Here is a 14,529-nt window from a genome sequence, read left to right as displayed (position 1 = left end):
CAGAAAGCTGCATGGGAAGGAAAGAAACCCGGATGCCTTGGCTTGGATTGCAACAGCTGAACATCTCAATGACCCGGATTCTCAGCCTGAGCACGACTACCGCTAGTGCCACCGTTTGCTTGAAAATGATGCAAAGACCTCTGCCTTGTAGTCCAACCTATGCTTTTTTTCAGGAAATTCTACCCTGCCTCCCCAACTTCCCTGCTGGCCTCGGGTCAATAACTTGGCTTACATGAAACCTGGCAAAGTTATTGTAATGAGCAGCAGGAGCAGAGTGGCTTTGCGGGAGATGGGCCTGGCGCTCAAAGGACTGAAGTGAGGGCTAACAGAATGTGGTCCCAGGAGCAACGTGGATGGCCCGCAAACAAGGAGAGTGTCAATCTGTGCAGTCACAATGGCTCCTGGGAGTGTATGGGCAGGAGCAGACAAAGGCCAGCTCACCGGGAGGAAGGCCCTGACATATCATAAAAGTTGTACATGGTCGCAAGGCCCCCAGCCCTCGCCCTAGGGGCTTTGCAATCTCATTGCTACAGGAACGTTTCCCAAAGAACTAAGCAAGACATTGCTTAGTGTGAGTTCGTCTCCCTCTTCCTTTTAGGGTTGTCGCTTCCTTTAGATTTCCCCTTTGCTGAGGAGACAACACTGAGGGGGCCTTCTGTGCCTTACATCCTTCTGCAACCGCATCCCACTGCCCTGTGCTCAGCACTGGGAGCTCCGCCCCCCGGCGGAGTGGGCGGGGCCTTGTCGACAGGAGGGGCGGGCCCCGCGGGAGTGGGCGGGGCCCACGGGAGGGGCGGGGCCCACGGGAGGGGGCGGGGCCGGGCCGGCCGGCGCGCAGCCGTCAGACGCCGACGCACGGCGACTTCCGCTGCGGCCCGTTCCCGAGCGCCGCGGGCCGCTGCCGGGCCTCGGTGGCTCTTCCCGCCGCCGTGGTCCGCGCGAGGGAGTCGCTGCCGCCGCGGCCGCCGCCCGCCGTTCCCTCCGCGGCCCCGGGGTGAGCCCGGCCTCCCCGCGAGGGTGAGCGGGGCGGGCCCGGGGCCCGGGCGCCGGGAGGGAGGGTGGCCCCGGGCGGGGCGCGGTGTCGCCTCCGGAGCCGCGTGGCCCCTCGACCGCCTCGCCCGGGCCCCGGCGCCCCCTTTCCCCCCCCCGCGCCCCGGTGCCGGGACCCTCGGGCCGCGCGCCCTGGAGCGGGGCGCACCGCCGGCCGCTGGGGAGGGGCGCCCCGAAGCCCGCCAGACCAGCGGGGAGGGGGCACCCCAGCCCTCACTTTCTCGGGATTCCAAGGGCACCCCGAGGACGGGCCCCCCCGGGGGTGCTGACCCCGCGCTGACCCCGGGGCTCGGCAGGACCCCGCGCTGCGCCCCCTGAACCCCTCCTGTGAGAGCCGCCAGGGCTGGCCCCGCGGGCTCGGCGCCCGGACCCGGCCCCCTTGGACCACAGTTTTGGGGTGTCAGTGTCCCGCCGCCTGGCGCGGCCGCGGGGAGGGGCCGCGAGCCTTGTGACAAGGGGTGTCGGTCCCGCTTCGCGAGGTGAAGCCCGTGTCTGGTTTTGCTGGACCGAAGCGTCACTCCCTTTTGGAGGAGGAATGCACATCGCTCGAGGCCCGCGTTCTTGGGGTGCCCCGTGTGTCACAGACACTTTGTTCCTTTGGAGTGAGAAGGTTGTCTTCGGGGGGCCTGGGTCACAGCCGGGGCGCGTGGAGCCCCTGCTTCCAAATTTACAATCGGGACATCTTGAGTAAGGTCTGGAGGCTAAAATCTGTCTTCAGAAATTTCGACAGTTGACTTTTGAGACTCCCCCCTTAGAAGAACACTTTGGGGATGTTTGTGTGTGTTGAGGAATATTGAGAAATTTCATATTTGTATTTCAAAGAAGGGTCGGGCTGGGGGACACCGAGGTAAAAGCTGAGCTCTTTGGGCCTCGCAGCCTTCAGATTGGATAAGAAGCCAAATAAGTGTGTCACTTAGTAAAAAATGTTATTATTATTTTTTTTAATGTGGTAGTTTTTTCGAACAAGTGATGAATCTTTTTAAGTCTTTGTTTCCATGTAGGTGGTAAGCATGGACTTTTAAAACATTAATTCGAACGAACCCTTTTAAATGATAGGCTCAGGCATGTAGGGAAGAGGGCAGCCTTCAGGGAAGCCAGGCAGTGACAATACTTGAATATATTTTTAGAGAAAATAGTTTGACTCTCTAGATGCCATTTGCCAATTAGATGTTTTATTTAAATGTTATACGGGGAAATTTAGAATTCAGGTCTTGGGAGCATCGGGCTGCCTGATCACAGAGTCCAAACAAGTGATACAAAGTGGATAAATAAAGTATTTTTTAATGATTTCTTGCTAATGATTTCCTGCCTAACACTTTTTTTAAAAACTTGACACAGTGATTTTTGAAGATTACTTAACATCTCAGAAACTTTGTTTTTTTCTGAGTGGGAAGAGAAAGTTACTTTGACTTTTAGGATAAAATTTCTTGATGTTTACAGTTTCAGACTTGCTCTGTAGAACACATAAGTGCCTTATTTTAAAAAGTCATCTGTTGCATTTGCGATAATGTGTGCTTAACATTTTATAAAAGGCCTGAAAATGCACTTAACTGTCAGAATGACGCAGGTTGAGTTTAAAATTTAATGAGAAAACATCATTCTACTGTTTCTTTACTTAAAATATTAGACGCAGTGAGGCAATTATGCAGTCTGTTCTCTTATGCAGAAGGAGGGGGAGATGCCCAAAAAAAAGACGGGCGCGCGGAAGAAGGCAGAGAACCGCCGGGAGCGGGAAAAGCAACTGAGAGCGTCCAGAAGCACCATCGATTTAGCCAAACACCCTTGCAATGCTTCCATGGTGAGCGGTCTTTGTTGTTTGTTTGTTTTGTTTCTGATGTTGGTGCAGAGGTGAAATAGCCAAGCACACCTGAGTAGGACTGCAGCGTGGCCAGTGTTGCTGTGTCTATTGAATTTACGCAGGAGACATGTGCTTTGTTTTCACTAGTCCTGGGAGCTGTCATCTTTGCTACTTTGTTATTTGTAAGGCCTGGCTTGCAAGGCTGGCTACTGTTGGTGGTAGGTAGATACTAAAAAGGACACAAAGTAAGAAACATGGTTTTGTGGTTTCTCAAACCTCATACCCCTTAACTCAATGTGTCCTGTTAGTTGGAACCTTTTTATTGTTTGCTCTTAGTAATTCTTAACTCATTTGATGTCTCACTGCTATTCTTGGTCTCCCTTGATTTCCTGCCCCACCGCCCTGTGTCCCCGAGTGAGTGGGTTAGTCCTGGTCGCTCCCGGGCGTCTTTGGGTCAAACTTAAGACAGACGGGACATCATCCTGTCTTCTTGGACCACGTCTCTCTGAGTCACCCCATGCTCCCCAGTTCTGTGCTTCTCTGCTTTTTCTGTTCCCCCTTTTTCCCCCTCTTCTTTTCTCCATCAAACAAATAGGAAATGTCCAACCTGGCTTAATTTTCCAAATATTTGTTGCGCACCTGCTGTGTGTCCTATCCTAGGCTCTGTGGGAAGGAAGTGTGTCCGTGGGTGACACACTGTTCCCCCCCTCTTTCCACAGTGTGTGCAGATCACTTGTTTTGGATAGTACTTAAGGTTCATTTTGTTTATAAATGACAAAAGTTCAAGTTAAACTAGCTTTAGAAGAGAAAGAGTTTATTGAACGAATAATTAACGAAGTTGTGTAGCTGGGCAGGGCTAGGGCGGGGAAGAGCAGCGAGGACCTGGGGTGCCTGTGTTACTCCGTCTTTGACTTCTGCTTCTTGCTGCTGGTCAGCTGTGTCTTCTCCGACTGTCTGGCTCCATCCATCAGGGGCCCCAGCCACAGGTAGTTTGGTAGTTCGGGGGGCTAATGCCATTTGTGGCGGCCTGCAGAGAGGGAGAGGGCTCTGATCCTTTGGGTTTGTGTGCGTTCCCACCCCTCAGAGGTGCTTTGAGATGGGAGCGGGGCGGGAGGGAGCAGGTGACAGAGCAGAGCTGTAACAGTGGTCGGGACGCCTTCTGTGTCAGGGTCATTTCTAGAGACAGGAGCATGGGGCAGACAAAACACGGATGTCGAGAATGAGGGCTCGACTTCATAAGTGCTGCAGTTAAGGTATCCTTGGACTCGGCGCTGTGGGCTGACAGGTGATAAAGTCAAGTGTGTGGATGGGGTCCAGTTCGTGGGGGGTGTGGCCACCGCTGGGACTCCAAACAGGAAAGACCGTGAGCAGGGACTTTCAGGGAAAAGTGTTAGAATAAGTCAGGGCATAGAAAAGGCACAGTATGAAGCTTATTCTGAGGATGACTGACTATTGGTGACTTGACTCTAAAGAGAATAGTCCATTAAGGTTTGGAAAGTGGTAAGGGATCAGGTTTTGGTGAGCTTTTCATGACGCTTTTAGGATTTTGATTTTCTATGTGTGTCATCAGTTGCGTTCAGAAACACCAGTTATCACTGTATGTAGCCTCCGTTGTGGAAATACTACTCTTCCTCTAGTGTGGTGTTTCCAGAGCATACCTGTGTTGCTTAAGTATGTGTAGATGCATGTGTATGTGGTTTGAAGGTTTGGGGTGCCCCTTAAATTTTATAAAGCTATTCTTTAAAATGTAGGTAAATCTGTAATTTTCAGCAAGTAGAAACATTAATGTCTTGGTTTTATATTTTATAGGAATGTGACAAGTGTCAGAGGTAATTATTTATTTTTCTATCACATGTGGTAATATAGATTTTCTTGACCTTTTGTTTGATATTAACTATTTAAAATTTTTATTTTGCAAGGCGGCAGAAGAATAGAGCATTCTGCTATTTTTGTAATTCTGTACAGAAGTTACCTATTTGCGCACAGTGTGGTAAGTATTAATCATGAAGGACACGTGCTTTTCTTTCTTCACATATTTGTTTGGCAGTTAGTCAGCTTGAATTTGAGTTTATCATTATACAATAATGTTATGCTCATCGTAAAAAAAATAATAAAATGTTACTTGACCTACTGAACAACTATCAAGTCTTGGTTTTATCTCTTTGACATGATGCCTTAAAATAATTCAGATGCAATTTAGGTAAAGGTTACCAACATATTGTTTCAAACATTAAAACATCAGACTTCAGACATTTGATGATCCTAAATTTTGTTTAACACTTATATATGTTATGTGCTTCATGTACCATATTCTTACAATAAAGTAGCTAGAGAAAAAAACATATTAAGGAAATCCTAGGGAAGAGTATACATTTGCAGTGCTATACTGTATTTGTCAATACTGTAAGCTTAGGTCATCTGTTTGTAAATAACCCACACATAAATGCACCCACATACTTCAAGCCTGTATTGTTCGAAGGTCAGCTCTACTGCCCTGCAAGACTCATGGTGCTGATGCATCTCTTTCCCAGGGAAAACAAAATGCATGATGAAGTCGTCGGACTGTGTCATCAAGCACGCTGGGGTGTACAGCACTGGCCTGGCCATGGTGGTGAGCTGCTTGTTGCTGTCTCTCAGACCAGTCGTTTTGGTTTCCAAGGACAAGAAGAGTCCTGACCAGGGGTTATACTTCACTAGCGAGCACAGCTTTGTGTTCAGTCATTCTGGGGTTACCTGGACTATCTGTGGCAGGTTCTTTGTGTGCTTTTCCCTTACTACCTACGAGTTTTTGGAGACTTCTTTCTTATTGGGAGACAAGGAATGGAAACTTTTTGTTGACCGAAACAAAAAAAAATTCATTTGTAAGTGGTACCTTTTTAATGTATGTTAATTTTTGGAAAATATCATTTACTGAAAACCAAGGTTTAGAGTTTCCTGGTTACATAAACAACCTAGTTGCAAAATAGCTAGGGTTCATAGTTTCTTTAAAGCTTTGCATTTAAAAAATACAAATTTAGCTCAGACTTATATAGTCCCTTTGTTACATGTAGAATTTTCTAAGAAAATCCATTGCTTTAAATAATAAAAACAGTTGTGTTATGTGATCCATTTTGCTCATTGTCACCAAAAAATATTTTCCTTTGAACTAGTTTTATTGTATTCTATTAGATGATTTTATGCTCAGTCCAATTTTTAGTCAATGAGAAAAGTACATTTTATTTATAGTAATCTTCCAAGAGCATGTAATTTTCCATTACGAGACACACCTTTTATTATATATCTTGTGTGTATAGTGAACAGTAGGGTTCTTTTTCTTTTTTTTTAAGATTTTATATGTTTTTGTGTAGAACAACTGGTGTGTAGGCCAGAGGTGCAGAGGGTGAGAGGATTCACCAGCGACAGAGTGGGGAGCAGAACAGGCAGATCTACTGAAAAACACTGCTGAGGGGAGCAGTAGGAGAGACAGGAGAGGTCTGCTGCGCTGGCCAGAGATTAGCTCATTGGCCAGGGATCGAACTCCTGCCATAGCCATAATAGCACTGAGACTTACCCCCTAGGCCACCAGGGAGGCCCCAGGATCTTTCTTTAATGAAACTACGTGCTAGCACTGAGGTTTGATGAACTGATAAATGTGGTTAAGTAGAGGTACAGACATCTTGGTGACAGGGAATTTTCTTTCTCTTTGGTGCAGGGTGCAATCTGTGACTTCTGTGAAGCTTGGGTCTGCCACGGTAGGAAATGTCTCAGCACCCACGCCTGCGCTTGCCCTCTGACTGACGCCGAGTGCGTGGAGTGTGAGCGAGGCGTCTGGGACCATGGTGAGTGGTTACGACTAGCAGAGCACTTTGCTGTAAGTGAAAGCTGCTTTGTGGCATTCTGGGTATCCTTATTACGATTTTCCCCACAGAAATTATCAATCCTGATAACTGCCGGCATTGTTTTGGTGATGCATGTAACTGGAAAAATGACTTATGCCCCAATAATCCTCAGTGTGGGATTGTTTATCAGGGCCGGAGGGGAGTTCCAGGCTAGCATGAGTCTGAGCACACCGAGGGCGGCTGAGTGGCAAGGGCAAGTGGGAATATACTTTTTGACGGTTCATTTGGCAATTTTTATTGTAGCCTTTACCAGAACAAAACTACTGCACTAATTTGGTATAAATCTGAGATCACTAGCCATCTTTTTGGAGCAGTTTGGTAGACATGAGTTTTTTTAAATTAAGATTTCTGGTGTTTACAGCTCTGTGTTTTATTTTCTCATCCAATAGGAGGCAGGATCTTCAGTTGTTCATTTTGTCATAACTTCCTGTGTGAAGATGATCAATTTGAACATCAAGCCAGTTGCCAGGTTTTAGAAGCGGAAACATTTAAATGTAAGTTTGTAAAGGATGTTCTCTATGCCCAAGAATCTCAATAGTATTAGTGTTAAACTTAACGAGAAAGGAATGTAGTTTTTCGTGCCGCCTCTTATGGACTATCACTCAATTTTCTATTTCTAGAAAAAAAATTCAAAGAATACAGTCCCTTGTTTTCAGCAGGGTTGGCAGAGGTTGGATCAGTTCTTTATTTTGTGAGATTGATCAGACATTGAAGGACTGGTGCTGTTGCTGGGCCTGACCACTAAGTGTCATTTTTACCTCCAAGTTATTTTAACAGCTAACTTTCATGCACCCCCGCCCCCACGTCCTCAAAGGCTCAAGTTTTAGAGTCAAATAATTACTTGAATTCTATTTATTTACTGCCTGTATGATTTTGGGGAAATTTTCAAATCTTTCTAAACCTGAAGTTCCATATCTAGTAAAAGAAGATGCTAATTTCTTTATCAGAGAGTGAATTGAAATGAGATTCCATCTAAAGCATTAGTAGAGTACCTAGAACTTAAAAAGCCCTCATTAAATAGTAGATACCATCATAAGAAAGACTAAATCACCCCAAGTAATCATCTCCTTAAATTTGGTTCTTGTTCTGGTAGGAAATGCAGATCCCTATGTTAAAGTATAATCTTTAAAAAAACTTCCTATTGTGCTTTATGAATGATAGTATTTCAGCCTTTCTCAGAACTTTGGTTTACTCATCTGTTAAATGGGAACAACATCAGATTTGGTAAGTCATGAATTTAAAAGACACACGTAACACAACTCATAGAAATTCTCAAACATTAAAGGAACATTTTAAAATATGTAGCAATTTTGAGATGTATAACATAGGCTTTTGAGAATGTATAACATAAAACTTGGATGATTTTATTTGGAGCTTGGGAACTTTGTGTGTTCTGCAGCATTTGAACCCCAGGGACAGCATCGATGAGTGAAATATCTAGTGCCATCAATAAGTTTTGACAGTTCCGTACAAGAAAAAAACTGAATAATCAACAGGATTTTAAGATTATCATCGTGACTTTGCTGTCTGACATCAGTCATTCTCAGTGCAGATTCTTAGGTTTCTTTAGCTTAGTGCAAGTGATTCTTTTTCTTGTTGCCTTTTTTGTCCTTGCCGTACACTCTTTGCCAGGTGCCATCCAGTGCTGAAAGTGTTTTCTCTGAAATACTGTCCTAATCATGTACATAATAACCAAAGATAAAAAGTTTGTTTCTACCCCTTCATTGGGCTTGTCCTGTCATTTTATAGCTGTAATGTTACAGCTATGAATTGGGAGGCTTAGAGAACCTTTAACATACGCATTTACCTGCATGATCAGTGGGGACGATGCCTTAAGAGAAAGACCGATGCACATGCGTGTACTCTGCCTTTATTTTTCTAAGTAATTAAAATGATGTAGGGACTTATAATTTAAAACGGCTTCCTGTCAGCAGGCTGGAAGCATCCCAACCTCTGCTTTCTTTTAAAATACTCTGAAAATGTAAAAATAGATTTAAAATGAAAAGCATTCCCCAGTCTAAAGCTGGGAAAGTCAAAACTATGTTTAGAATCTGGGAGAAAGGCATTCTTCATGCACAGCCAAGATTTGGAGTCTTGGGAAAAATAGTAACATGGGACCTGAGCACTCATGTGCAGGGTTGCGGAGGGAAGGGGATGGCAGAGTCACCTACCGCCCTAGTTGTGGGAGCCGCCGATGTCAAGCTGACAGCAAGAGGCAGAAGTTAATTTCTTAGCTTGTGTCTTTGTGGCACATCGAAGACTCATGTGGTGGGGGTAGGAAAAGTCAGAAGCGCTTGGGGAATTGGGTCAGGAGCTTTGTACTTTTCATACTTTCAATGTGTGTTTTGACTGTGTTTGAAAGAGATTTATAAAATTTTGGGTCAACTAATATAATGTATTTAATGTCCTTTTTTTGACTGAAGAGTGGACCAGAAACGCCCTAGGCGTATCCTGAAATGATTGGGATTCAGATTTTTCCCCCCCTAGACTGAAGTCATATAGCTACTATTGGAGCAATTTGCTCTGCTTACATTTGTCAACATGTTAAGTGCTCAGTTGGCTGTGGCTTATTTTACATAGGACAAGTAATACCTACCAAACCGAAAGGCAGCCCTACTGTGGAACAGTGCAGCATGGTTAGGTAGGAGCAGTAATCACATGATTGAGAACATTATCTTTGAGTTACAAAAAAAAAAAGTTTGAAAAAACTCTCCATGAACCAGTCAAACAATAAATATTGCTATTAACAATCTCCAAATTTGAAACATCTGATTGATTTTTTTAATTACAAAGATAGACTTCCTTTATTTCCCTTTTAATTTTTCAAGATCTCTATGTGAATGAAGGTTATATTTGGACTTTATCAGGGTAAGGCCTAGCTTGTTTTTCTGTCCCCTGTACTTCCATTACTTACTTTTTTCCCTTCCCATATTCTGGTACATGCTTTTCTAATACATTTGCACTTGAGGTTTTTTTCCCTCATTAATTATAGTTAAAGACCAAAATTAATGTGAACTTTTACTGATTAAAAGAGTGATAAAATATTGGGTCTCCGCTGGTGGCACAGTGGTTGAGCACTGGGCTGTGAAGCTGCCCACAGCTTCTGCAGCGCCTGTTCGATCCCCGGCCACCGGGTGAGGGTCCCACATGGCGCGCAGACCTCTCCTGCCGCCCGCTGCTCCCCTCCGCAGTGTACTTCATCACTCTGCCTGTTCTGTTCCCCGCTCTGGCTCTAGTGAATTCTCTCACCCTCCCATGCTTCTGACTGTACCCAGTGCTTGTATAAATTAAAAAAAAAAAAAAAGAGTGATAAAATATTTAGGGATTTTTTTTCCCTCTGTTGAAAAAAACCTGTCTATCTCAATAGTATTTTCTCTTATAGTTTCTCTTTGCACTGAAAGTGTATTCTCTTATCAGACGTTGTGCAAAAAATGGCAATTGCCTGCACCATTAGAGAGAACATGCATATTAATGGAGGCAATTATTCTTTCTAATTTTTAACTATTACATGCTTAAATGAAGAGCTCCGGCCAATGTCATAGAAAAAAATGATGTTTCGCCATTGCAGTTTTGTAAATGTGATTAATGAAGCCTGCCATCTCCCGGGCCTGCTGGAACAGAAGGAAACTGAGAATAATTGGAGCCGTAGTAGTGAAAGAGGCTGGGGGTGCAGTTACAGGCGCTCTGCCCTTTGGCTGGGGATCCGGCTCCGTATCGTGTGCCCTCAGGGTGTGCTTTGAGACGGTTAAAAACAACGGTCACTATTGAGCTAAGACAGTAAAGTTGTGTTTTCCTTCCACATCTGGACCTGGACGTTGTGTTCTTCCCCACAGGTGTGTCATGCAATCGGCTTGGTCAGCACTCCTGCCTCCGTTGTAAGGTACATGAGTGGTGTTTTTTATTTTAGGTTTTTTTAATCTCATCCTGCCCCACCGGTCTGCGAGCCCATAGCTACGATTAATCCACGAGGAACCTGAAAAATACGTAGTTTAATTCTTTTAGAGATTGTGGTGTTGGAGTGGAAGCTTAGTGACTTTTCGAAGGTTGTCCGGTTGGCCTGCCTTGGCAGTGACACGGGTGCACTTCTGCTGACTCGTAGCTGTGATTTGCACCTTGTGTTTACGGAGAGTGTCCTGGCCGAGGTGATGGGAGTCTGTCTTAGTTGCTATGCACTTGCAGAGGAGCGCTTGAGTAGTGACGGCTCCATCTGGTTCTTCCATTCCCCTTGCTGCTCAGCGAGGCCTTCATGTCCTCCACGGCACCTTTGCTTGACCCCTCTTTGCCTCCATGCCCTCTCCGGCACCTCCCCTCACTGCACAGTGGCTTGCGGCCCCTCCACCTGTCTGTCTGCCGGCTAGCCTGTGTGTCCAGGAGGCCACGGCTGGCTGTCTGCCATGTGTCGTCGGGGCTTTGTGGATTCTGTGTATGTGGGGCAGTGGGTGAACGTGTCTGCATGTCATCCCCACGTAGGGTTCTGTTAGGTCACAGTTCAGCGGGTCCTGGCAAAGACCATTTCTTTTAAGAAATTGAAATCAGGAGGTGGCCAGTCCCAGGAAAAGCCATACTTCTGCCCTGGAAACACTGTCTCTTCCTATTTTACAAGATACTAGACAATGTCATTGTGTTCTTTTTGGAATTACTTTTTTACTTAATTTACTTTTAGGCTTGTTTCTGTGATGAGCATACAAGGAGCAAGGTATTTAAGCAGGAGAAAGGAAAACAGCCTCCTTGCCCTAAGTGTGGACATGAAACTCAGGAGACCAAGGACCTCAGCATGTCAAGTAAGGTCTCTCCACACCCCAGTGGCGTGGTTTTGCTTTCAGGCCAGAACTGGTTATCTCTTTTTTCTCTCTCTCTTTTAGTTTTTGCCTCTCTGAAAAGATGAATGGATTCTCTTAAACAAATGGAGTTTTATAGCCTCAGAAAATATGTGTGTAAAATTTCTCAATTTAACTTAAGAAATAATACCATCATTCACTTTGCTCTTCGGCGTTTGCCTCAGTTAATGACATAGCAAATACTGAAATTTAAAGCCAAAAAAGTGATTTTCCTGTTTTTGCTGAGGCTTCCTTGTTTAATAATTGAATAGCTATGAATCCTTAACATTCCAGTGCTATAATCTTTAGTACGTGAAAGTTAAAATTCATTCTAAACATGTTCTTAGGTGAGTGATAGTTGAGCAACTGTGCTTATTATGAAATCTGTCACTACTGCAGGGCATTGTGTTATAGTTTTTATATGACTTTTCTGACGGAATAAGCACTAAAAACAAGCTTCTCATAATGCAGCTCACAATTTTGTTAAATAATATTTGACTCTACGCCTCATGCCAGAATTGAACGATAATTCTAAATGACGCTGACAGTACTTTGTTTAGTCAGAGTTGTACAATGAGTTGATATGATTCTGCTGATTATTTCCACTCAGCTTTGTGTTGCTCCTGAAGCAGAAGAAATGAAATACTTGTCTTCCAGGATGACTGAATTTTAAAACAGCTCTCAAGAAAAATGTAGTGACATGAAATCAACTCTTGTGTGATTTGTGTGATTTCAAAGTAAATTTAATTGGTCAAATGAAGGGCATTTAGTTTTAACATGCCTCATTAACTTATCTTTGGCGAGTGCTATTTTTATTTTGTTTTCTAATTCTCTAGATTTAGTGAAGTGACACTGTCATCGGTCACTTGTGCACCTCTGTGTGTGCATGTGTGTGTAGACTGAGTAGGCTAGAACTGACTATTGTTTTAAGGTCTGCTTTCTATCCCATTCAGTTTTAGGGACAGCAATTAGGAAGGTGTGGCTGGCTTTTTTATGGGGAGTGAGAAGCAGCCGATCCGGTTCATGTAATTTTACATGCTGTGGAGGAAGATGGGGTTGTGGAGAACTGGAACTCACAGAGTGCTGTTTCTGTCTTTCGTAGCGCGTTCCCTCAAGTTTGGCAGGCAGACTGGGGGTGAAGAGGGCGACGGAGCCTCTGGGTATGATGCCTATTGGAAGAACCTTTCATCTGAGAAGTATGGTGACGCTGCCAGCCACCAGGAAGAGGAGGAGGATGAGTATGAGGCAGAGGATGATGAAGAGGATGAAGATGAAGGTGGAAAGGATTCAGATGCTGAGTCATCAGATTTGTTCACTAATTTGAATTTAGGAAGGACCTATGCCAGCGGCTATGCCCACTACGAGGAACAGGAGAACTAGGAGAGCTGCTGGCCCGCTGGGCCCTGCCCTCAAGGGAGCGGGGACGTGTGTGCTTGATGGATTGTGGCTGTTCCTGAGTACATGCACTTGCCTTGTGAAAAAGACAGTCTCGCTTCCTGGGGCATGGAGTAGGGCCTAGGATTTTCATAGGAACTGATCGTCAGGCTTTTGCATAGGAAAAATGATTTTCAAATGTCAGATGTTTATTGATCAAACAATTAAAGCATCATGAATTGGATTTTTACTGATAACAGTAATCTAGTAGGTTTTGCCAGTTATATACCTATACAGGATAAAAGAATAGGATGGTAATATATTTAAAAGTAAATTTCAAATTTGATGGTTTTATCAAAAAACACTGCTTATGAATTCATTCTGTCTGATTTTGTAAAATGAAATGGGTAAAATGAATTATTGTATTTTTCCTTGTACATCCACAGGATAAAAGTCAGATGTTATATTCTAAATTTTCATTAAATATTCATGTAATCTTAAATGGTCATGATGTGTATGTTTTAGCAGTTGATCCACTTCTTTTTCCACAATGTATGTCTTTCTCCACAGAATAATAACGGGAAGAGGACCTGTTTTTAATGCCTAAATGTATGGACAAAGGTGGCTACTCTGCCATTTTTCAGAGACACAAAATTCGAAATAGTATCACTTCACAGAGTCTTCACCCAGGAAATTTCAGTTCTTTCTGAATAAATCTAGTATTTCACTTTCAATTTTTGAAGATTATTTTGGAAAGCCTTCTAATATTTTGTGTAGATGGCTTCATTTTCTGTCTGCTATACAAAGTCGCACAGCCAGACCCCATCCTACATCTAGATGGAGGACAGTTGGTGCACCTTACAGTGGCGATGGATTGGGATGTTGTGGGAGGATTGATTACGGGACTGGCTGCCATTTGAAAAGTATGAAGAAATTGTAGCTATGAGGATGAGCGGTTGAATAGCTATTGCCGTTCTTCATAGAAACATAATGAGTAGCTGAGGGCAGTGAGGGCGATGCAAAGCCAGGTGTGGAAGCCAGGAGGCCTCTAGGTGCGTGTGCAAAAGCTTTCATCTCCTGCAGCTGGAGGGCTGCGAAGACAGCCCAGAACTAAATAGTCTGAGTGGATAAACTTCAAAGACTTGCGGCTATCAAGGCAGGTCTGTATGGCAAGGGCGGCGAGCTCTTTGGGAAAACCTGGGATCCTGACATGTGATTGGATGCTGCTGAAGATTTTAACTCCTCAGACTTCTGAACTCTGAGCCTGCTATCGTAGCCCACTCCTGTGTTCAGAGCAAGCCCCCAGGCTCCACCACACTCCCAAGCTGCGTGGCAGTGTAGCAGTCTCCTGGGCGGTATCTTATACGGAAATGGAATTTGCAGGTGGAATTGGTTAAATTAAGACAAGGTCATGTGGGGCTAGGGTGGGCCCTTTATCTGAAGACTGGTGGACTTTTAAGAAGTGGGCAGGGCACACACAAGACAAGAAGCCATCTGAAGACTAAAGCAGAGATTGTAACAAAGAGTAACTGGTCAAGGAATGCCAGGGGTGGCTGGCGGCTACCCGAAGCTGGTGAGAAACTGCACATGTTCTCCCGGAGAGCCACCAGGA

The 14,529-nt window shown here is 44.6% G+C and overlaps 1 protein-coding gene across 1 annotated transcript; it reads left to right on the top strand.

Annotated features, from left to right (window-relative positions):
- Positions 1-2,728: 2,728 nt before the first annotated feature.
- Positions 2,729-12,923, top strand: ZNF330 (zinc finger protein 330; the record flags this gene model as incomplete). The annotated part of the gene is made up of 9 exons (XM_084245708.1): positions 2,729-2,848; positions 4,658-4,677; positions 4,768-4,838; positions 5,380-5,459; positions 6,540-6,666; positions 7,116-7,220; positions 10,560-10,606; positions 11,390-11,507; positions 12,646-12,923. 9 exons carry the CDS (start codon positions 2,729-2,731, stop codon positions 12,921-12,923), a joined length of 966 nt encoding a protein of 321 aa, XP_084101834.1.
- Between the last annotated feature and the right edge of the window lie 1,606 nt (positions 12,924-14,529).

The sequence above is a fragment of the Talpa europaea genome (assembly GCF_964194135.1).
Source record: "Talpa europaea genome assembly, chromosome: 10".
In the NCBI taxonomy this organism is placed as follows: domain Eukaryota; kingdom Metazoa; phylum Chordata; class Mammalia; order Eulipotyphla; family Talpidae; genus Talpa; species Talpa europaea.
The sequence above is the reverse complement of the archived record's forward strand: the minus strand, read 5'-3'. Positions and strand labels throughout refer to the sequence as shown.